Source organism: Microcaecilia unicolor, chromosome 2 (assembly GCF_901765095.1).
Source record: "Microcaecilia unicolor chromosome 2, aMicUni1.1, whole genome shotgun sequence".
Lineage (NCBI taxonomy): Eukaryota > Metazoa > Chordata > Amphibia > Gymnophiona > Siphonopidae > Microcaecilia > Microcaecilia unicolor.
The window spans coordinates 326,062,664-326,088,266 of NC_044032.1; the positions used below are offsets into that span (position 1 = coordinate 326,062,664).

General features: G+C 44.2%; 1 protein-coding gene across 1 annotated transcript in view; it reads right to left on the reverse strand.

Annotated features, from left to right (window-relative positions):
* DNAH6 (dynein axonemal heavy chain 6) overlaps nucleotides 1-25,603 on the reverse strand; it is a 2,906,060-nt gene that overhangs the window by 935,553 nt on the left and 1,944,904 nt on the right. Inside the window, exon 60 of the mRNA XM_030192089.1 lies at nucleotides 15,732-15,799. Within this exon, the coding sequence (XP_030047949.1) occupies nucleotides 15,732-15,799 (68 nt within the window). The remainder of the gene's footprint in view (nucleotides 1-15,731; nucleotides 15,800-25,603) is intronic.

Below are 25,603 nucleotides of genomic sequence, written 5' to 3' on the forward strand. Positions count from 1 at the left end.
CTGCAACGCCCTGTATGCAGGCTGTAAAGAACAGACCATTAAAAAACTCCAAACAACCCAAAACAAGGCAGCCAGACTCATCTTTGGAAAACCTAAATATGAAAGTGCGAAGCCCCTAAGAGAGAAACTACATTGGCTTCCACTCAAAGAACAAATTGAGTTCAAGATCTGCACAACAGTGCACAAAATCATTCACGCAGATGCCCCACTCTATATGCTAAACCTAGTGGACCTACCGCCCAGAAACGCCAAATGATCAGCCCGCAAATTCCTTAATCTGAATTTCCCCAGCTGTAAAGGAATGAAATACAAACAGGCCTATGCTACGACCTTTGCATACAAAAGCACACAGTTCTGGAATGCGCTACCCAAAACCCTAAAAACCATGAACAATCTAACCAGCTTCCGCAAAGCTCTGAAAACACACCTCTTTAACAAAGCTTACAAAAGACACCCTCAGTGATACAATTCATTCCTAAATCACCCAAACACACCTAAAACACTTCGCACACAATTCATTCCCCTAACCACCCGAACACACCAAAACACTTCGCACACAACCTACCCAACACCCGCCCATATACTACCTCTTTTACCTCAGCTTATGATCAACTGTATTTAAATCATGTATCGACTTTATCATAACCTTACTCTGTAAGCCACATTGAGCCTGCAAAAAGGTGGGATAATGTGGGGTACAAATGCATTAAATAAATAAATAAATAAATATCGTTCTTTTCCACTTTGTCATATTCAACTTTTAACTATTCCTGTTATCCGGACTTCATCACATTTTGGATCTTTACTTGAACTGGGTTTTCCTGCTATTATGCATGTTCATTTCAAAAACTTCCATGATAGCTCTTTTAATTACCAATCAAGTACAATATGGAATTCAATACCACTTCAAATGCGGAGGTTAACTAATTGAGGTTGAAGGGGGGCAGACTTAGGACTAATGTCAGGATGTATTTTTTCATGGAGAGGGTGGTGGATATGTGGAATACCCTCCCGTGGGAGGTGGTGGAGATGAAAAAGGTAATGGAATTCAAACATGCGTGGGATAAACACAAAGGAATCCTGTTTAGAAGGATTGGTTCCGCGGAATCTTAGCGGAGATTGGGTGGCGACGCCGGTAATTGGGAAACAAAATGGGAGCTGGGCAGACTTCTACGGTCTATGCCCTGATTGTGACTGAAAGATAGGGATGGGCTGGAGTGTCTATTAGATTGTAAGCTCTTTGAGCAGGGACTGTCTCTCTTTGTTAAATTGTACAGCGCTAGGTAACCCTAGTAGTGCTCTAGAAATGTTAAGTAGTAGTAGAGTGTAAATTTTAAGGGGCTTCGACGTTAGCTCCAGAACTTAGTACAAGAACAGTGCTGGGTAGACTTCTACGGTCTGTGCCCTGAGAAAGGCAAGGACAAATCAAATTGGGGTATACATATAAAGTATCACATACCATGTAAATGAGTTTATCTTGTTGGGCAGACTGGATGGACCGTACAGGTCTTTATCTGCCGTCATTTACTATGTTACTATTTGGTGCTTCATAAAGCTCTGAAGACTTATCTTTTTGGCAATTATTTTGGGTTGGATTATAAGATGATTTTAACTGTTTTGCCAAGCCTGAATGTCTCTATCAGTTTCAAAGTAGTAGAACTGAAAAACACCACATCACAGCCATATGCAAAGAAGACCAACCTTCCCATACTGAATCGAATGAAACTTACCCAGGCTTCACCAACAGAGCAGGTACCTTTAACTGCTGAAGAATTGCTTCTTTCTCCAAAGAATTAGGCAAACCCAACAGTATTGTCACTAAGTATTGCCACACTGGGACAGACCAAAGGTCCATCCTGTTGCCAACAGTGGCCAATCCAGGTCACAAATACCTGGCAAGATCCCGAAAAAGTTCAATACATTTTATGCTGTTTATCCCAGAAATAGCAGTGGATTTTCCCCATGTCAATTTAATAATGGTCTATGGATTTTTCCTTTAGGAAGCCGTCCAGACCTTTTTTAAGGTCACTGAAGCAAAGGATTCTGTCATCTGATGGTACTCATCGACTCCACCCTGAGAAGCTGATCCAGACATGGCACTCATTCGGGAGCCTCCCTCTCCCGCCTCAATGCCGACCTGCGACGAAGAGCACTGCAGTTGTCTTCCGGGCTGAGACAATGCACCAGGGGGAGTGGAGCTTGGCATGGGTCCAGGCTCATAGATATAATTGAGTCACCCATGGCTGCTGCCTTGAGCAGCACAGCAGGAGGATCCAGCACTTGCTGGGAAAACGCTTCAGCAACAGTAACCTGCTGAAATGGGGAAAAAACCTGGGACTTGGAGGGAAAGTCCTTAGGTTTCCCTTTGCGCTTTTTCCCCATCATATGTAGAGAGCGCAGAGACGCCTTCCCGTGGCATGCTTTAGGTGACCATCTTGGTCAGTTTGATTATCTTAGGGGTCTTTACCAAGCTGCGGGAAAAAGAGCCCTACACTAGCGGCAGAGGTCATTTTTCCCGCGCGCCAGGGCCTTTTTACCACAGCAGGTAATAAAACCCCAGCACACATGGCTATACGGTAAGAGAACTCTTACCGCATGGCCATGCAGCAGGGAGCCCTTACTGCCCTTTCTCTACTGAGGGGTCAATATTCAGAAGAGGTTTAACTGTGCAGGAGAAACTGCTGCTCGCTTAAATCTCTCTGGACCAGCTAGCTGCCAATATTCAGTAGCACTTAACTGGGTAATGCTGATTTATAAAGCCATTAACTTGCCAATCCCTAGCCAGCTAGATTAAGAGCAGTCTGATGGCAGAGTTTGGGTGGAGCCACAACTTAGCTGGTTAGTAGCTATATTCAGACCATTAACCAGTTAACCCCCTTGTTTATAAAGCTGCGCTAGCGGCGGGCGGTGCGCTAATGCCAACAAAACCCATTCACTTTGAAAATGGGGGGGGGGGGGGGTAAGTATGCAGAAACATTTAGAAGAGTAAAACAACTGTTCTAACTTTATTCATCACGTTAAGTAGGCACCAGTCTGAATATCGGCTAGTGTCCAGTTAGCTTCTGAGTAGCTGCATATACCCAGATATACAGTGCTGGAAGCCGCACATGCCCCTGCTTTGAATATGTTTAGTACACAGCACTGTGTATGTCTAAAAGTGCTATAGAAATGACTAGTAGTAGTAGTAGTTCAGCCCACAGCTGTGAGTGGCTTACAAGCTGCTTACCGCCATGAATTCAATATCAGGCCCTAATTGCCTCTCACTGACTATATGCAGTCATTCTTGCCTCTGGAGCTGATGATAGTGAGGAAATGAAGCAGGGTGAAAGATTTTTAAAAATCACTTCTCTCTGCCCCTGAGACACATACAGTGCTGTCTAGCTGAGTAGTTGCCTCTGAGAGCCCTATCTAGAATTATGTATGATTTCTGTATTTGTTTTTACAACTTTTGCATTTCAACAAATTAATTTTGGAAGCTAACAATGCAAATAAGAAAATGGTGCTCTACTCTGAATTCATGGGCTGATGACATCATTAGCCATGGGATTTAGGAAAAGGATGGCAGGGATTGACTTGTTTTGTCAAAACATTTCAACATGAATGATGAAGTGCTCCATGCTTCTGCCTTCTGCTCTCCCAAAGTGCCTATGATCTATCAGCCCTCCCTCTGCTTCACAGATAAGATGTCACGTATACACAGCAGGAACCTGGGTTTGTGAGCCCTTGGGCCACTGCCGAGGAGCAGCAGCGGCAGGAGAATCACCCCAACACCAGATAAGGCAGACCGGAACTGGAACACAGTGGGCTGGAGTAAGGCTTCACCTACACTTGGCCACCTTTCACCAAGAGTTGAGCTCTGGGCTTCAGGCGGCTGGTAGGACTTGCAGGACAAGGCAGGACACAGCAGCAGACTGACAAATAACAGGAACACTAGAAACACGCTGGGTTCCAGGAAAAACAGCAGGCAAACGAACAATCCAGAAACAAGCCGGGTCAGGGCAGGCTGTAGACAGAAGAATAGTCCAATAAACAATCCGGGTCTGGGCAGGCGGCAAGCAGAAGAATAGTCCAATAAACAATCCAGGTCTGGGCAGGCGGCAGGCAGAAGAATAGTCCAAAAAACAAGCAGAGTAAAAGTCACCAACACGAAAAGCACAAAGGCACTGCAACACTTCACACCAAAGGAACGCCTCTGAAGAACACTGTTGCAAGGCAACTAAGAACCTTACCAGGTGGTTAACAAAGGCAGGTCACAAGGGAGTTCACCAAGTATGGGTGCTGCTTGGTTCCAAAAAACTCCCAAAACAATCTGGAGAGCTGGAAGATCCGGACCGGACCGGACCAGCATATCTTCTGGAACACGGTAAACGGTAAACCATCACTTCGCAGCATTCCCCAGGTCTAAACCCCGGGGAATGAGGTGACTGCGAGCCAGGGACCGGGACACAATCGTGACAGTATCCCTCCCTTAAGGCCTCCCCGGGCTTCTCAGGAGGTCTGGGTTTCCCTGGATCTTCTGGGTGAAATTGGCTGGCACGATAAGGTAGTCTTCCAATGTCCCTATCTTTAGGCGCCGGCCGGGAGCCGGCCAGTTGAGGGCGAGACTGGGCTTTGTTTACCAAGCGGTGTTGAGTGCCTGGCACTGGAGTGCAGCTACAGGCCATGGTTTGCTGCAAACTAGTCTTTTGATTCTTAGATATCCGGCGCGCCGGATTGTCCTGAAGCTTAGGTCCTGGGGTCGACTTCTTACGTAAAGTGCGGGATCCCTGGCCCCAAGGAGGCGTCTCAGCAGTCCTGTTGGCCAGATCTGGAGACCTGGGCCTGTTACTGGATTCCACTTGGCGCTGGCTGATCGGGGGTATGGCACATGCACAGGTCATCCCCCTTGTAAAAGTCTTAGAGTCCTGAGAGTCACTGATGTCCGTCCATGCATCTGAATCCTGAAGAGTTATGCTAGCCCTTGCTCTCAGTAAAATACAGGCCAATGGCTCATAATAAGAGCTAGGCTTCTTAAAATCAGAATCATCTCTGATACAAAAGAGAGCTAGCTTGTAAAAATCAGAGATCACCTTTGACACAGTTACATTTCACTGTGGCAAGTGCTGAACTGGCAAGGGTGGGGGCAATCTACTCTATAAAGAATCCTGAGATTGGCACCTGCAAGACGTCATAAGCAAGAGTTGCTATGGTTACGTAGAGATAGTGCTGGGTCAGCTACACCCCGGGTGAGAATATCCAAAGGGGGGGCTACAGGAAGGTTTGGGAACATGTGAAGTCATTCGGATCAACTGATAAGGACTAGGAGCCCAGTTGAGACAGCTGGGGTCCATTGAAATGAATAGGGCCAAAATTGTATATAAGCAGCAGTTTGAGGAGTATTAGTTCAGACGAGACGAGACGAGATGAGAAGAAGAAGGAGATGAGAGGAGAAGACGAACAGAGAAGGGAGACTCCAGAAGGCTAGAGAGAGAGGACGTGCCATGATATGCGGTTCCATTATGTGAATGCTTAACCTACCTGTATTACCATTGGTAAGATTGTAATAAACTATCTTATTATATCTACTACATACTGGGTTCCTTTCTAATTACAAGAGTCCATATTGCCTGACGGTGTAAGCCTGTCATGAGCAGATTCAAGGTTGGGAAAGCTAGATATTTGGAGGGCATATGTAACTTTGCCCAGAGAGAGATGAGACGGGCCACTGCTTCCGCTGCTGGATTAGCAAAGGCAGATTCAGAGAAAATAAACAATCCTGGTCCAACTGTTCGCCGACCACACTATCGGTGTCAGGGATGAAACAAAGTTTTCGGCACGACTCGCCCCAGTCCACGATCTCACCTTTACCCCAGTCTAGGACCGGGTTGTGTCTCTGTAGCCAGGGAAGACCTAAAACGATGGGTTGTACTGCTGAAGGAAGGACATATAGAGAGATATCCTCCCGGTGATTGCCAATCTGTAGGCCCACAGGCACCGTTTGAGTATTTACATAGCCTTGGATACTACCATACACCAAAAAAAGCGGGATGGTCTTAGGTAGTTCTTGTGCAGGAATGTTCAGTTGCTGGACTAGAGATGCGGTTATAAAGCTTCCACCTGCCCCAGAATCCAAAAAGACCTCAGTATGCTCCTGTTTATGACCTAGGTCAAGAACCGCTGGCATGAGAAACTGAGTGTGCAGAAGGATAGAGGATTGGCTTACTACAGTTCCTGCAGTTAATCCTGGCCCTAAAGAGCCGGGTTTCTGTGGGCAGTTGACCGCGTAGTGTTCCGTCTCACCACAGTACAAGCAGAGGTTGAGGGTCCGACGTCGCTGTCTTTCTTGACTTGTGAGAGGGGTATGACCTAATTGCATGGGTTCTTCCAGTGGTTGCGGGGGAATCTCCCGTGTACGAGGAGCCGGTGGTAGCCCTTGTTGACTCGGCATCTTCATACCTATCCTTTCAATGGAACACCGTTCTTTGCCCTGCTCCTGAAATCGAATATCAATCCTAGTACACAGTTTAATCAGGTCATCCAGCCTGGTGGGAAGTTCGCGTCCAGCCAGCTCATCCTTAATCTGTGCTGCCAGCCCCTGCCAGAAGGTTGCGAGCAGACTTTCATTATTCCAGTCCAATTCAGAGGCCAAGGTGCGGAACCTAATCGCATAGTCCTCTAAGGTCTGGGTTCCCTGTTTGAGTCTCAGGAGTGCAGAAGTAGCTGAAGTAACCTTCCCTGGTTCTTCAAACACTCATTTGAAGTGCTCCACGAAGCCTGAAGTACCGGATCATTCTTTTCCCAAAGCGGGGACGCCCAATCTAAGGCTTGGCCGGACAGCAGGGACATTATATAAGCTATCCGGGTTCTCTCCGTAGGAAAATCTTGAGCCTGGAGCTCAAAAATTATTTTGCACTGGTTAAGAAACCCTCTACAGCCCTTGGGATTACCGTCATATCTAGGAGGTGACTTTAGACGGATTCCTGATGTGGCCGGAGCTCTCGCTGGTGCTACACCGGAGGCGTCCGCTGCGGCCCCCATAAAGGCCGCCATCAGTCGCTCTAGCTGCTCCATACGTGCTCCCAACGTATGAAGTATTCTGGCATGCTCCTGCAGCGCCTGCGTGAGGGATGATACCTCCAAGCTCATGGCCTTGCAAACTGTTACGTATACACAGCAGGAACCTGGGTTTGTGAACCCTTGGGCCACTGCCGAGGAGCAGCAGCGGCAGGAGAATCACCCCAACACCAGATAAGGCAGACCGGAACTGGAACACAGTGGACTGGAGTAAGGTTTCACCTACACTTGGCCACCTTTCACCAAGAGTTGAGCTCTGGGCTTCAGGCGGCCGGTAGGACTTGCAGGACAAGGCAGGACACAGCAGCAGGCTGACAAATAACAGGAACACTAGAAACACGCTGGGTTCCAGGAAAAACAGCAGGCAAACGAACAATCCAGAAACAAGCCGGGTCAGAGCAGGCTGTAGACAGAAGAATAGTCCAATAAACAATCCGGGTCTGGGTAGGCGGCAAGCAGAAGAATAGTCCTATAAACAATCCGGGTCTGGGCAGGCGGCAGGCAGAAGAATAGTCCAAAAAACAAGCAGAGTAAAAGTCACCAACACGAAAAGCACAAAGGCACTGCAACACTTCACACCAAAGGAACGCCTCTGAAGAACACTGTTGCAAGGCAACTAAGAACCTTACCAGGTGGTTAATAAAGGCAGGTCACAAGGAGTTCACCAGGTATGGGTGCTGCTTGGTTCCAAAAAACTCCCAAAACAATCTGGAGAGCTGGAAGATCCGGACCGGACCGGACCGGACCAGCATATCTTCTGGAACACGGGAAACGGTAAACCATCACTTCGCAGCATTCCCCAGGTCTAAACCCCGGGGACTGAGGTGACTGCGAGCCAGGGACCAGGACACAACCGTGATATATGAATTGAGTTGAAAATCAATGAAATGAATAAGAATCAGGGTCAAAGATCCATTTGAATCACTTAAAGGTTATACGAACCAAAAATGCCCTCATTCATTGTACTTTGCCATTTGTCTGAAAATGAGTGCACATCCCTAATCCATACCTTGTCCTTATTGAATTACTTAGTTTCAATCTGATTACAGTTTACATCACCTTAGCAATGTAATCACTCTTCCAATGTTTTCTGTATCAATTTACTTTATTACACCTTTATATTTAAATTACACATTCAATTAGTTAAAACTTCCTTGATCCTAGCCTCATTCATACTTACATTCACTCCTACCATTCTAATCGTACTAGGTTATCGCACTTAAAGCTCACATTGTAGATCATTCAAGAAATTTCTTTCTTATCAAGTTTATTAAAATGTACTACTCCACCTTCCGGAAACCATCAAGATGGTTTACAATCTATACAAGTGGGGGGAGAAGACAAAAAGAAATCATGACAATAATTTCTTTTTGTCTTCTCCCCCACTTTCCTAAGTCCGCTTTATCTTTTTTGAGATACGACGGCCAGAAATGAACGCAATACTCAAGGTGTGGATGCACCATGGATCAAGACAAAGGCATTATAGTATTTTTGGTCTTATTCACCATCCCTTTTGTAATAATTCCTAGCATCCTGTTTGCTTTTTTGGCCACTGCCACACACTGAGCAGAAGATTTCAGCGTATTATCTACAACTACATCTAGTTCTTCTTTTTCTTGAGTGCTGACCCCCAAGGTGGACCCTAGCATCAGGTAACTGTGATTCGGATTATTGTTTCCAATGTGCATCACCTTGCATTTGTCAACATTAAATTTCATCTTCCATTTGGATGCCCAGTCTTCCAATTTCCTAAGGTCTGTGCCAGAGCCGGTGGTGGGAGGCGGAGCTGGTGGTTGGGAGGCGGGGATAGTGCTGGGCAGACTTACACAGTCTGTGCCCTGAAAAGGACAGGTACAAATCAAGGTAAGGTATACACAAAAAGTAGCACATATGAGTTTATCTTGTTGGGCAGACTGGATGGACCATGCAGGTCTTTTTCTGCCGTCATCTACTATGTTACTATGTTAAATGTTATCTGATCTTCATATATATTATTTTCCTGACTACATTTAATTAAATACACATTTCTTATCAACTCCCAGTGGTATATGTTCAGTAGCCCTGGCTCTTCTGTTCTTCTTTTTCTTTTTTTCTGTTTTCCACTGTGTGTCAGTGTCACTTAAATACCACCAAAATACCTTCTTCTTTTTCTTTAATAATGTGTTCTTATACTGTGCCACACCGTTTCTGATTTATATTCAAAACCAGTCAATTACTACGACATCTTCTCATTTTTCCACTTAAATTCTAATCACTTTCCTCGAGTCTCCTCTCCTCTACTTAACTCTCTCCTCACGCTGGAGGAAAAAGTCCGAACTCCTGCCACACCCTACACAATTGTGTTTTGCCCTATAGTTAATGGTAGAAGTTCTATTCTAGAACCTCTTTCACAATATTTGGACTTCCATTTGAGTGCTGAGGTCCCTAAAATAACGTCTTACATACAAGACACCACACATTTACTTAACATATTAGATTCGTTGCATTTTGAAGTAGAACAACAGATTCAACTACTACTACTACTTAACATTTCTAAAGCACTACTAGGGTTACGCAGCACTGTACAATTTACAGAGAGGGACAGTCCCTGCTCAAAGAGCTTACAATCTAGAAGACAAGTGAATGGTCAAATTGGGGCAGTCTGGATTTACTGAACGGTAAGAGTAAGGTGCCGAATGCAGCAATGAAGAGGTGGGTTTTAAGCAAAGACTTGAAGATGGGCAGGGAGGGGGCTTGGCGTATGGGCTCAGGAAGGTTGTTCCAAGCTTAGGGTGAGACGAGGCAGAACGAGTGGAGCCTGGAGTTGGCAGTGGTGGAGAAGGGTACTGAGAGGAGGGATTTCTCCTGTGAACGGATGTTTCGGGCGGGAAAGTAAGGGGAGATGAGGGTAGAAAGGTAGTGAGGGGCAGCAGACTGAGTGCATTTGTAGGTAAGAAGGAGAAGCTTGAATTGTATGCAGTATCTGATTGGAAGCCAGTGAAGTGACGAGAGGGGTGATATGAGTATATCGGTTCTGGCGGATTGAAGGGGGGCTAGATGGCTAAGTGGGAGGCCGGTGAGGAGTAAGTTGCAGTAGTCAAGGCGAGAGGTAATGAGAGCGTGGACGAGAGTTCGGGTGGTGTGCTCAGAGAGGAAAGGGTGAATTTTGCTGATGTTAAAGAGGAAGAAGCGACAGGTCTTGGCTATCTGCTGGATATGCGCAGAGAAGGAGAGGGAGGAGTCAAGAGTCAAAGATGACACCGAGGTTGCAGGCAGATGAGACGGGGAGGATGAGGGTGTTATCAACTGAGATAGAAAGTGGAGAAAGAGGAGAAGTGGGTTTTGGTGGAAAGACGATGAGCTCGGTCTTGGACATGTTCAGTTTCAGGTGGCGGTTGGACATCCAGGCAGCAATGTCGGATAAGCAGGCTGATACCTTTGCCTAGGTCTCCGCGGTGATGTCTGGTGTGGAGAGATACAGCTGGGTGTCATCAGCATAGAGATGATACTGAAAACCATGAGATGAGATCAGGGAGCCCAGGGAGGCGGTGTAGATTGAGAAGAGAAGGGGTCCGAGGACAGATCCCTGGGGAACACCAACAGATAGGGGGATGGGGGTGGAGGAAGATCCATGAGACTGAACTCTGAAGGTGTGGTGGGAGAGATAGGAGGAGAACCAGGAGAGGACAGAGCCCTGGAACCCAAATGAGGACAGTGTGGCAAGAAGTAAGTCATGATTGTCAGTGTCAAAAGTGGCGGATAGATCGAGGAGGATGAGGATGGAGTAGTGGCCTCTGGATTTGGCAAGGAACAGGTCATTACAGACTTTAGAGAGTGCTGTTTCTGTCGTGTGTAGAGGGCGAAAACCGGATTGAAGTGGATCGAGGATGGCATGAGAGGAGAGAAAATCAAGGCAGCAGCTGTGAACGGCAAGCTCAAGTATTTTGGAGAGGAAGGGTAGGAGGGAGATGGGGCAGTAGTTGGAGGGACAGGTAGGGTCAAGTGATGGTTTTTTGAGGAGAGGTGTGACTACGGCGTGCTTGAAGGTGTCAGGGACAGTTGCAGTGGAGAGAGAGAGGTTGAGGATATGACAGATGGAGGGGGTGACAGTATGAGAGATGATGTTAAGTAAGTTGGTGGGGATGGGATCAGAAGAGCAGGTGGTGCATTTCGAGGAGGAAAGAAGGCGAGTGGTTTCCTCCTCAGTGATGACAGGAAAGGAGGAGAAATAGGCCTGGGTTGGTTGGTTGAGGGCGAGGGTTGAAGGGTGAAGAGGAGGAGATGACTTGGTAGTGAACTCAAGGTTGATCTTTTGCACCTTGTCGCGGAAGTAATCAGCCAGTGATTGAAAATTTGGATGTGGCAGCTTTGTACACAAATATTCCCCAAGAACAGTGGCGTAGCTCAGGCCCACCCAGTAACAGCACGCCTATGATGTGGTTGGCAGGGATCCCCAAGCCCCACCAGCCGAAAACGCCCAACAACTGTTCCTCCTGCATAACTTGTAAATAGCAGATCTTCACCTGCAGTGAGCGGCGACTGATATATACTGCTTGACCCGGCCCCACAGCCTTCCCTCTGATGTATTCCCACCTATGCGAAAACAGGAAGTTTCATCAGAGGGAAGGCTGTGGGGCCAACATGAGCAGTGTGTATTAGTTACTGCTTGCTGTCGATGAAAATCTGCTATTTAAAAGGTTTGCACGAGAGGGGAGGATGTTTGAGAGACCATATGGCATGCATGTAAGAGAGAGAGAGAGACCAAATTACTTGTGGTACAAAGCAGAGTTCTTCTGCCCACCCATCTTAGGCCCAGGCCCACCCAAAATTGGGTGTCTGGCTACGCCCTTGCCCAAGAAGCAGCTCTACAGATGAAAAATGAAAAATTGTTAAATCATGAACTTTCAGGCACACAGGTGGAGTTTTTAAAACAAATAGCCAGTGTGGTGATTACAAAAAATTATTTCAGATTTGGAAATAGTTTTTTTGGGCAGGTAAAGGGGGTAGCCACGGGGGCAAAGGTAGCCCCCACGGTGGCCTGCCTGTATATGGCAAGATATGAAAATAGATTTATACACAACAGTAAATATACCTCATCCATTTTAGAATGGAGGAGGAATATAGATGATGTGCTCCTCATATGGGGAGGTAGTGATACGGCTTTAACAGAATTTATTATGTATTTGAATGCATGTGATGAAAATATCAAATTTACGGCACATAGAGGGGGTCACACGGTTGAGTTTCTGGATACCAAAATACAGTATAAAGAAGGAAGTTTGCATACAAAAGTATATAGAAAAGATACAGATAGAAACACTTTATTGCATTTTTCCAGTCATCATCCCACTCCTTTAAAAAAAGGTATTCCAGCAGGTCAGTTTCTCCTTATTAGACTGATTTGCTCTGAAAAACAAGAGTATGTAGATCAAGCTCAAGTATTAAAACAGCGATTTAAACAACGGGGGTATCCAAGTAGAGTGATACATAAAGCATATAAAAGAGCGTTTAATGCACATAGACCTTGGCTTTTACGTAAGACAGAGAAAACGCGAGATTCAAAAATCACATGTGTTCTACCGTATGTTTCTAATACAGAGACAGTACAACATATCATTCTTAAACATTGGCCAATATTAAGTTTACACTCAAGATTAACAGAGCATCCCCGGTTTGCTTATCGGCGTGGACGTAGTCTGGGTGAAAGGTTGGTCAAGCATGGAGAGGCACAGAGTGTGCGGACTTCTGGGCATTACCGGTGTAGTGGCTGCAGATATTGTATGCATGCAATTGAGACACAATGGGTAGAGATCCCCAATTAAAAAACCCCCGGAGATTTTATTTAAGATCTAGGACAGACTGCAACTCCTCAGCAGTGATTTATGCCATCAGATGCCCCTGTAATTTAATATACATTGGGCAGACGATTAAAAAAATAAAACATCGATTGGCTCAACATTTGAGCAATATAAAATTACATAAATTGGACATGCCTCTGGTGGATCACTGGGTGAGACAAAATCATTCAATGCAAGACTTAAAATTTGTGGTACTGGCAGAATTTGAAAAAAATCAGATGGGCAATGTGTTACAAAAGATGTTGAGGTTGGAACAGACATTAATATTTGAATGGGCACGGTGGCCCCTGAAGGACTGAATAAAGAGGTGGAATGGGCGGATTTGCTGCCGTGACGTAGGTCCATTATCATTTAAATTGGGAAGATTTCTGGGTAAAGGACATGGCGTTAATCAACGCCTGGTCGCCATTTTTTCCTCTTTCTCAGAGAGGGTTCCTCCGGGGTCTGTCCGAATATAATTAGCAACACAAGCAAGTAGAGTGAAGGTAAGCGAGATTTGGAATAAGATAGTTAAAAAATAGATTGTGGAACAACATGTAATAAAATCCTGGCTTTATTGTTGTTATAGTCACAACCCCTGAAGATGCATATCGGCGAAACACAATTGTGTAAGGTGTGGCAGGAGTTCAGACTTTTTCCTCCAGTGTGAGGAGAGAGTTAAGTAAAGGAGAGGAGATTCAAGGAATTCCAAATGAGAAGATATCCAAATTCCAAATGAGAAGATATTGTAGTAATTGACTGGTTTTGAATATAAATCGGAAACGGTGTGGCACAGTATAAGAACACATTATTAAAAGAAAAAGAAGAAGGTATTTTGGTGGTATTTAAGTGATACTGACACACAGTGGAAAACGGAAAAAAAAGGAAAAGAAGAACAGAAGAGCCAGGGCTACTGGACATATACCACTGACAGTTGATGAGAAATGTGTATTTAATTAAAAATAGTCAGGAAAATAATGTATATGAAGATTAGATAAAATTTCTTGAATGATCTACAATGTGAGCTTTAAGTGCGATAACCTAGTAAGATTAGAATGGTAGGAGTGAATGTAAGTATGAATGAGGCTAGGATCAAGGAAGTTTTAACTAATTGAATGTGTAATTTAAATATAAAGGTGTAATAAAGTAAATTATACAGAAAACATTGGAAGAGTGATTACATTGGTAAGGTAATCCATACCTTGGAGATATTTAAGGAGAGTTGTTCTATTCCATCTTCTTGCCATGCTTTTTTGAATTTCATCACTGTTATTGTGTCCACCACCTCCACCAGGAGGAAAATCCCAGCTATCTACTACCCCTTCTCAGAAAACAAATATTTCTTGATGTTGCTTTTATGTTTACCTCTTTGCAGCTAAATTTCATATCATCTAAATCTACAATTTCCCCTTTGGTAACAGTTAATTTGTTCAGTAATACAGTTCAACTTTTTAAACATCTGTTATTATTTCTTTCCCTTCTTCTAGAGCATAAACATTTAGGTCTTCAAGTCTCCTCTCATATGTCTTCTGATGCAATCTTCTGGTTGCTTTCCTCTGGACCCTTCTAGTCTCTTTAACAAAAAAAAGAAGAAAAAAATCCCATCTCCCAGTTTTACCGATAACCATTTTTCTACTGCATTTGCATTTTCACTTTCCTATTATCTCAGATTCTCTTGCTTTTTCCAGATATTGCTGGCTCTTTCTGCAGTCTCTTGTAGTTTATGAAAGCTAACGTTTCCCCTTACCTTTAAGCTACTTTAAAAAAATCATTATATCCTCTTCTGCTTACTTGTATTTACTTTCCTAATAAATACGTTTGTTGCCCTTACAATATCTCATTTTCTAGGTCCCCTAGATGCTCTGATCAGTTAATAACTCCATGAGGTACTCTCCTATCTTGACAAAGTTAGTTTTCCTGAATTAAGGATACTTGCTTTTCAATGAACATCACTGCCTGTGCCTTAATACTGAATCACACCATCCAGTGATATCTAGATCCTAGATGATTTGTGGACAAGTTGAGGAATAGCCTTCTGTTTAGAGCAGTGGGATGCAAACCACGTGAATCTGGTTCAAATGCCACTGCAGGTCCTTGTGATCTTGGTCAAATCAATTAACTGTCTATTGTCTCAGGTACAAACCTAGATTATGTGTCCCCTAAGGACAGAAAAATACCTACTGTACTTGAATCTACACCACTTCAATAGCTTTCAGGCAGTATATAAAAATTTATATAATTATAAGTAGATGATTACTAAAAGTAGATGATCATAAATTATATCATCACAGTCTCCCCAATCATAAGCATCGGGTATAGTATCAGGAAGAGTTCTCCCTGTAGAGAATTCATGGTCTCCTTACTTCCAGAAAACATTTTAGGTGATATGTCCCAATCAATATCCACCAGATTGAAAACACCTAGGAATAAATAGCACTTCCGCTTTCATAGCAATTTTGTAACTGTCTTCAGATAAATGTCTGGTTTTTTTTCTGCCTTTCTACATGTAGCCCTTTTTCTTATTTCTGAAGTGTTACCTCCACACTATTTTCAGTAATAGTCCAAGGAGAGAGAGAGCTGGGCATGATGGGTTTTCCACATGGCAGTGCACAGCAGTTCTAGGTTGGCAACTAGGCTAGTTCAAAAAAATTGTTTTAATCTATAAATTTTTTATTTATAGATTTTAAAAAAACAGCAAAATAAACAAATCCATCCCAATCCTCCACCCACCCCCCAAACACCAACACCACCAACTCCCCTCCCCATTCCAACAAGATCACCAACCCGCCCCTTAGTTTGATAACCACATATTAAAGAAAATCCTTTAAAAGAAAAAAAATTGAAATATAAAATGAGTTTTACCTCAGCAGCTGATCCTCCAGGCCTGATTTTGTCACAGTGAAATTGATGACAGTAACTTTAATACAAACCTATGGAATAAAAGAAGTACATCTACGTTGTATATCAAAGCTTTTTTAAAAAATATAATATTCAGAACATGTCAGTGAAGCAATAAGTGAACTCAGGGACTGACATACTAAAGCATTTTAATGTTAACACAAACAGGGAAAGTACAGAGCATGGTTCATGATCTTCTTTCTAACCCCTCTGAATGTAAATGCATGTGTGTTTGTGTGTGTGTGTGTTGTGGGGAGAAGGCTGGCAGGGAGTATGTGTATATTTGTGTATGTTTGTTCATGTGCACGTGTTTACAGGTTTCTGAGTGTCTATGATCAGAAAAGAGATGAGAGGGGACATAAGTACATAAGTATTGCCATACTGGGAAAGACCAAAGGTCCATCAAGCCCAGCATCCTGTTTCCAACAGTGGCCAATCCAGATCACATATACCTGGCAAGATTCCAAAAAAGTACAAAACATTTTATACAGCTTATCCCAGAAATAGTGGATTTTCCCCAAGTCCATTTAATAACGGTCTATGGACTTTCCTTTAGGAAGCCGTCCAAACCTTTTTTAAACTCTGCTAAGCTAACCGCCCTTACCACATTCTCTGGCAATGAATTCCAGAGTTTAATTACACATTGAGTGAAGAAAGATTTTCTCCGATTCGTTTTAAATTTACTACACTGTAGCTTCATTGCATGCCCCCTAGTCCTAGTATTTTTGGAAAGCGTGAACACACACTTCACATCTACCCGTTCAGCTCCACTCATTATTTTATAGACCTCTATCATATCTCTCCTCAGCCGCATTTTCTCCAAGCTGAAGAGCCCTAGCCGCTTTAGCCTTTCCTCATAGAGAAGTCGTCTCATCCCCTTTATCATTTTCGTCGCCCTTCTCTGCACCTTTTCTAATTCCACTATATCTTTTTTGAGATACAGCGACCAGAATTGAACACAATATTCGAGTTGCGGTCGCACCATGGAGCAATACAAAGGCATTATAGCATCCTCATTTTTGTTTTCCATTCCTTTCCTAATAATACCTAACATTCTATTTGCTTTCTTAGCTGCAGCAGCACACTGAGCAGAAGGTTTCAACGTATCATCAACGACGTCACCTAGATCCCTTTCTTGGTCCGTGACTCCTAAAGTGGAACCTTGTATGACGTAGCTGTAATTCGGGTTCCTCTTTCCCACATGCATCACTTTGCACTTGCTCACATTAAACGTCATCTGCCATTTAGACGCCCAGTCTCCCAGTCTCGCAAGGTCCTCTTGTAATTTTTCACAATCCTCCCGTGATTTAATGACTTTGAATAACTTTGTGTCATCAGCAAATTTAATTACCTCACTAGTTACTCCCATCTCTAGGTCATTTATAAATATGTTAAAAAGCAGTAGTCCCAGCACAGACCCCTGGGGAATCCCACTAACTACCCTTCTCCATTGAGAATACTGACCATTTAACCCTACTCTCTGTTTTCTATTTTTTAACCAGTTTTAATCCACAATAGAACACTACCTCCTATCCCATGACTCTCCAATTTCCTCTGGAGTCTTTCATGAGGTACTTTGCCAAACGCCTTCTGAAAATTCAGATACACAATATCAACCGGCTCCCTTTTATCCACATGTTTGTTCACCCCTTCAAAGAAATGTAGTAGATTGGTGAGGTAAGATTTCCCTTCAATAAATCCATGTTGATTTTGTCTCATTAATCCATGCTTTTCAATATGCTCTTAATAATAGTCTCTACCATTTTGCCCGGCACCGACGTCAGACTCACCAGTCTATAATTTCCCAGATCTCCTCTGGAACCTTTTTAAAAAATCGGCGTTACATTGGCCACCCTCCAGTCTTCCGGTACCACACTCGATTTTAAGGATAAATTACATATTTCTAACAATAGCTCCGCAAGCTCATTTTTCAATTCTATCAGTACTCTGGGATGAATACCATCCAGTCCAGGAGATTTGCTACTCTTCAGTTTGTAGACCTGCCCCATTACATCCTCCAGGTTTACAGAGAATTCATTAAGTTTCTCCGACTCGTCAGCTTCAAATACCATTTCCGGCACCAGTATCACTCCCAAATCTTCCTCGGTGAACACCGAAGCAAAGAATTCATTTTATCTCTCCGCTATGGCTTTGCCTTCCCTGACTGCCCCTTTTACTCCTCGGTCATCTAGCGGTCCAACCAATTCTTTTGCCAGCTTCCTGCTTTTAATATACCTAAAAATTTTTTTGCCTCCAACGCAATCTTTTTTTCAAAGTACTACTACTACTACTTAACATTTCTAGAGCACTACTAGGGTTACGCAGCACTGTACAGTTTAACAGAAAGGACAGTCCCTGCTCAAAGGAGCTTACAATCTAAAGGACAAAATGTCAAGTTGGGGCAGTCTAGATTTCTTGAATAGAGATATAGTGGTTAGGTGCCAAAGGCGACATTGAAGAGGTACAGGCGAGTGCATCTAGCGCCACTTTCCACTTTGATTCGCATCCGTTTCTGTGCTTGGGCGATTCAGGCACCATTTAGCCTTCTTAGTCCCTCTTAGCCTTCCTTATCAGCACTTTGCATTTGACTTGACATTCCTTATGCCGTTTCTTATTATTTTCAGTCGGTTCCTTCTTCCATTTTCTGAAGGATTTTCTTTTAGCTCTAATAGCTTCCTTCACCTCACTTTTGAACCATGCCGGCTGTCATTTGGTCTTCCATCCTCCCTTTTTTTTTTTTAAAATCATTTATTTATAATTTTTTTCATTTTACAAGGATCACTTGCAAAACAGTAAAACAGAGATGATTGTACATTAAAACAATATTAGAAGAAAACAATCTCAACAAGATAAATGGATTTTATACAATCTTTCTCTTTCTTAGACCACAAAATAAATAGGGAGAGTGAAACAAGACAAGGCGATCAATTTAAACAACAGCAAACAAAGAAAACGTGGTATTAACCCGATTATCCCCAGTTATTATTTATCTAAATCATTATTCCACATTGATCATCTGGTTGGTTTCTTCAAGACCATAACGGTGCATAGTCCATCAATTTCATTGGAAACATATTTATTGTCCAATATTAGTGAAAGTAATACACCTGATTTCATTTTTTTTTCCCTTTTAAAACCAGAAATTGTTTAACAATACAAACCCTTGAATCTCCAATCCAATTCCTGCTGATTAAAGTAATCCCAGTTTCACAGGCTTCACTCCTTTTGAATCAATATATTAAGAGGAATCATTTCAGAGGAAAAAAAACATTAGGAGTCATACCCGGAACTCTGGGAAAACAACAATCTCGATATTAATCATCTGTAACAATACTAATTTTGTTCAAATTTTTCTGGTCTTTTATCATTTTCAAATCTTAACCGTTTCCTACTTCAGTAGAACTTCATTTGCTGTATATTCTCAAAGGATTTGATTAGATTATCCATGTGGCTCATTAACAAGACTATCTGAAGCAAAGTCATTCTCTACCACCGTCAGGTCCTGGAGCACCCTCCAGATGACATTCAATGCAACCTCCACGGGAGCCAAAAACTCCAAGCTGATAACTCTTAAGGGTTTAGGAGTAGCACCGCCGACACGGGTTCAGCTGTAAACAACTTCCGTTTCAGCATACACTCCTGACTCACTCCTCCACTCCTTTGGGCATGGTGGTTAAATGATTTTTGAGCGATGAAGTTGTTTCCAGGTCCAAGAGCATCGACACTCCTTCGTCGGCGCTAATCAAAGGACTCATCAACCCAGTCATCTATGGGCAGCTCGTCACACAGCGGTCCCACACTTGCTGCACAGGGGACAAAACACTGGTCATCGGCGGCTGACCCCCCATTGTCCCCTTCCTCTGTTAAGACAACTGCGATGCAGAGAGGAAATTTCAAGTGAACAAAAACTGAACTTCAGAGGACAGCTGGGCGGTTGAGTGTATGAGCTTCAGGTCACCATCTTTCCCTTCTCCCTAATTTGGGACACTCTTTGTCTGGTTTCTCCTCAGAGGCCTGTCTGATATGGGTAACCCTTCAGCATAGCCCTCTGAGTCATTGAAACACGGAAGCCCCTCCACCACTTACAAGGTGGTGTCCCTTCGGAGGGGCCATCCTCCTTTTTTAATACGCGGAATATATTTGGCCTGGGCTTCCAGGATGGTGTTTTTGAACAGTATCCACGCCTGATGTAACCTTTCAAATGGCAGTTTGAAAGGTACAATTCTTTAATCATTTTGTTAATACATTTATGTATTCAGCAGCTGTTGGAGCTCCTTCTCCCATAGAAATATATTGTGACATTTTTAGAGGAAGTTTATTTCTCTTCTTCCTCGCCTCCCCCCCCCCCCCCCCCCCCCCCCCCCCCACCCACACAAGCACACTCATGCAGGAACTTCACTTCTACAGCACAAAAACTTCCTCCAGATAATCGAACTGGGCGAAAGGGGCAGGGTATCCCATATTATGGAAACAAGACGGGTGTCCATCTTTCGTTTTGATAATACGGTTGGGGACGGCCAAATCTCAACATTTAGGTCGACCGAAATGTTGAGATCGCCGACCTTAGAGATGGCCAACCTCGGTTTTCGTGGAATATGGAAACCCAGGACGGCCATCTCAAAAATGGCCAAATCCAAGCCATTTGGTCATGGGGGAAGCCAGCATTCATAGTGCACTGGTCCCCTCTCACATGCCAGGACACAAACCGGGCACCCTAGGGGGCATTGCAGTGGACTTCACAAATTGATCCCAGGTGCATAGCTCCCTTACCTTGGGTACTGAGCCCTCCAAAACCCACTACCCACAACTGTACAACACTACCATAGCCCTTAAAGGGTAACGGGGGCACCTAGATGTGGGTACAGTGGGTTTTGGAGGGCTCCCATTTACCACCACAAGTGTAATAGGTAGGGGGGGATGGGCCTGGGTCTGCCTGCCTGAAGTGCACTGCAGTATCCACTAAACCTGCTCCAGGGACCTGCATACTGCTGTGATGGAGCTACGTATGACATTTGAGGCTGGCATAGAGGCTGGAAAAAAATGTTTTTTTAATTAATTTTTTTGGGTGGGAGGGGCTTGGTGACCACTGGGAGAGAAAGGGGAGGTGATCCTCGATTCCCTCCGGTGGTCATCTGGTCAGTTCGGGCACCTTTTCAAGGCTTGGTTGTGAACAAAAAGGGACCAAGTAAAGTCGGCCAAATGCTCGTCTGAAACGCCCTTCTTTTTTCCATTATCGTCCGAGGACGCCCATCTGTTAACCACACCCCGTCCTGCCTTCGGTACACTACCGATACACCCCCTTGAGCTTTGGCTGTCCCTGCGACGGAAAGCAGTTGAGGACGGCCAAAATCGGCTTTCGATTATGCCGATTTGGGCGCCCTTAAGAGAAGGACGCCCATCTCCCAATTTGTGTCGGAAGATAGGCGCCCTTCTCCTTCGAAAATAAGCTGGATAGTAACATAGTAAGTGATGGCAGATAAAGACCTGAATGATCCATCCAGACTGCCCAACAGTCACACTCATTATCAATTCATGTCCCCCCCTATAATAAAGTCCCTCTGAAGATGAATATTATTGAGCAAATATGTGAAATAAGGGTCCTTAGGGCCAACCGGAGCATACCTATTAAGTTTGGTGAACTCCCACCTGTTTATCCTCCCTGATAACCAAACATATCTTCCTTGGGTGTTTCCCCCTGTACCATATTCAACAAAGGGCACTGTCTTATTAATCAGAATGGCCACCCTCTTCGATTTGGACCCACCAGATGAAAAATAAATCTTACTCGTTTCCCCCTACCCCATGTTTCATCATGTCTTGTGAATCCAATTTCATTTCTTGCAGTAATGCGATTTCATCTTGAAGATCACTCAAGTGGCACAGAATGCGCTTACGCTTGATTGGATGATTAACTCCACCCACATTCCAGATAGCTATCTTAACCCCTCCCTTCAGTGTCAGTAATTCTATTCCACCACCTCTGTGTCCCCACACCAGACCGACTCCACACATACACATGTCGTCTTCCATTCATCCCTGCCCCCCCACCCCTCCCAACTCTCCCTCCTCCCTTCCTCCCTAACCGAACATAAACCTCTTCCCCCAAAGCCCATTACACTTCCCTGCCCTCCCACCTCCCCTCCTCCCTCAATTGTCAAGTACAGTATCTGGAAAACCCACTGTGTACCACTGCAGCCAGAACAGTGTCAGCAGCTGAGCTGTTTTCATTGTTATATCTACTATTAGGTGTTTGTGCCCTTTGGGACCCTAATAGTTGATAATTCCTGACGCAGCCTCTAGGGAGGCAAAACATGACCACGTCAGGTTGTGTTTTAGAGTGGCAAGAATAAAAGCCTTTTTAACTATTAGAAGACATGTGTTCTGTTTTTGTGGATTGTAAATTGTCGTATGTATGTGTTTTCTGCTGTTTCACTATCCACAAAATGTGCTCCACTTCTGGATACCATAGAAATTTAATAATGAATGCCCGGGAAGGAAGATTGGTATCAGGCCTGAGATGGAGTTCCCAATGAGCCCACTCTATCTCATAGGCAGACTGTGCTGGGGAATCAGGAAAACACTGAGTCAGTATCTTTTAAATAAAGAGTATGGATTGCTGCTCCTCCATCCCCTCGGGGATACCACAGATACACAGGTTAGATTGTCTGTGTCTGTTCTCAAGATCCTCCACCTTCGCATTTAATAAGTGTACTTGCTTATTCATCAATGTCATGAGGTCTGCATCTTTTTCTTGGGCCACTACCACACCATGAATGCGCTCCTCCATTTTCTCCACTCTTTCGGCAAGCTCTCCCATTTGCACCACCAGTTTATTTCTAATTTGGCTGCCTGCAATTCCTGCAGCACTAAGGTAAGTGCATCATCAGATGTCTTAATCAGGAGGCCATGGCAGCAGAGAACGCTCCATCAGGGATGCATTTCCGGATGGACTCAGACTTCCAACAGCCCCTGGCTTGGAAGCCTTGTGCAAGTACATAATGAGTACCAACACTTTGCGATAAATAATTAGATTTTGGGTTGCTGTTTGGGCACTCGGTCTCTGAAAGGTTCACCATCACTGGGCTAAGGGATAGTAAAACACACCACCATCCCTCAAGAGCAGGTCATGACGCCTGCTGCGGAACATTTTTGCTTTGGTCTGAAGTTGTCCCTTGGTTCATTAATATGATGTTCTATTTCTTCCATGATTTGGTGAGTGTACTTATTTATCTTGGAAGATGTGATGTCATCGGAGGTCAATATATTGTAAACATGTAAGCATGCGGTCGTAATAAGCATTTTTCTGCTAAACAAGCCTTAGAAATTCTTTTAGTTGACAATGATAGTAGTGATGTTGAAGTCACTGATTCTGATAGCAATGATTACTTGCCAAGTGCGAATGTCTCAGATATAGAGGACAACATTGAAGCCTGTGGAGAGAATGACGAAGAAAATTGTGAAGAAATTCCACAAGAGACTGCATCTTCATTACCATTGATGAGAACTGTGCAAGCTGGCAATTGTGGCAGAGGAGTTCGCAGTAGTGGTAGAGCTCAGAAGCAGCACACCAGCAAAGATTGTTCCAGAGGAATGCTAGTCTCTGATGTGATTACAGCGCGCACTGGTCACCAAAGGCAATTGATCACTCCATCAGCTACCGTGAAACGCTGCCCTGCTAATATTGTCCATGAAAGATTTGGCTCACATAATTTTGTTTTGAACATGACTTCAATAAATAAAATCTTTAAGATTTGTCACAGATGAAATGATTCAGCTCATAGTAAAGCACACAAATGAAGAAGGTGAAATAATGGCTGAAAAGTTCAACAAAAAAACATCTAGCTCACATCATGAGGTTTCAGCCTACTTGCATTGTTAGGACTCATGATTTTGTGAGGGATTTCCCATGGTTATCACGAGCCAGTGATAGGCCTCTGGAACCTTCAGTCAGGTCGTCCCATATTTACTGCCACAATGCCATGTGCTCACTTTGAACTGCTGCTTCATGTGCTATGTTTTAATAACAAGGCCACAAGAGATGACAGAGTGGCATCTGACAACTTTGCAGTTATACGCAAAGTGTTTGACATTTTCATTGACAGATGCAGAGATAACTGCACGTTGTCTGACTGTGTGATTATTGATGAAACTTTGCAAAAGTTTCGAGGCAAATGTCAATTCAGAGTATACATGCCTCAGAAACCTGGGAAGTATGGCTTGTTGTTTCATATTCTGAGAGATGCCAAACATCAATATGTGTCACGCATGCTTCTGTACACAGGAAAAGCAAAAAAAAAAAAAAAAAAACACTCCACATACTGATCATTAAAGAGTTGTGCCAGCATCTCTATGATTCCAGAAGAAACTTTACAATGTACCGTTACTACACAAGTGTCAACCTCGCCGAAGACTTGATTATGAGCCATAACCTGACAATTGTTGGAACAATCAATTTCAATCGACTGCTTATTCCTGAGGACATGAAGAAGACTGGTGGCAGGGTAGTGTTGAGTATGAAGTTTGCTTGGTCTGTTATGTTGCTGTCAGATAGAAAACCAACATGGATTTAGTGAAGGGAAATCTTCAGTGGCGTTCCTAGGAGGGCTGACACTTGAGGCGGATCGCCGATGCGCCCCACCCCCTGGGTGCAGCGCCCCCCCCTGGATGCAGCACAACCCCCCCCCCCCGGCGAAAGGACACCCCCCCGTGAAAGAACACCCCCCCCCGGGTGCACGCCGCTGGGGGGGGTGCCGCGCGCGCCTGTCCGTCGTTCGTTCCATGCTCCCTCTGCCCCGGGGCGCGTGGCACCCCCCCAGCGGCATGCACACGGGGCAGACCGCACCCACCGTCCCCCCCCCTAGGAACGCCACTGGAAATCTTGCCTCACCAATCTATTACATTTCTTTGAAGGGGTGAACAAACATGTGGCTAAAGGTGAGCCGGTTGATATTGTGCATCTGGATTTTCAGAAGGCATTTGACAAAGTACCTCATGAAAGGCTCCTGAGGAAACTAGAAAGTCATGGGATAGGAGGTACTGTCCTATTGTGAATTAAAAACTGGTTAAAAGATAGAAAACAGAGAGTAAGGTTAAATGGTCAGTATTCTCAATGGAGAAGCGCTGCGTATGACTGGTAGCGCTATAGAAATGATTTGTAGTAGTAGTACCCTGTTTCCTGAAAATACGACAGTGTCTTATATTAATTTTTGCTCCCAAAGATGCGCTAGGTCTTATTTTCAGGGGATGTCTTATTTTCGGGGAAACACAGTAACTTGATTGGATTATTGCAGTTCTTTACTCCAAGGCTTACCTCAATATCAGCTGCAGAGGCTACAAGCTGTTCAAAATACCGTACTATAGTAAAATTGCAGCTTCTTAGAGAAAATGGCCACTGCAACTTTTAGCAGTAGCTTCCTAGAATTTCAGCAGCCTTTTTAATTTCACAGCAGCAGGACAAGAAGTCAGCATTAAGTAAATTAAGGGGAAACCTTGATACAGCTTGGTGAAACATGAGTCGGCACAACAATCCCCCTACAACGAAAAAGGAGACTGAGCAATACAGTGCACAGAATCTCCATTTACCTACCGTAACATAAGTACAGCATTCTAAGTAAGCTTAGTCCTTAGGGTTCCTAATACCCCCTTCTCCCCCTTCCCCCCATGTACCTTCTGTTGGAACACTCACCCAGTTTTAAAGATGTCAGGAGGCTGCCGAACGTCTGTGGGGAAGGGCAGCGGCGGCTCGACTTCAGTCTTTCCCTTCAATGTCCCGCCCTTGCGGAAAAAGGAAATACCTCATCAGAGGAAGGCGGGACACTGACGGGAGAGACTGGACT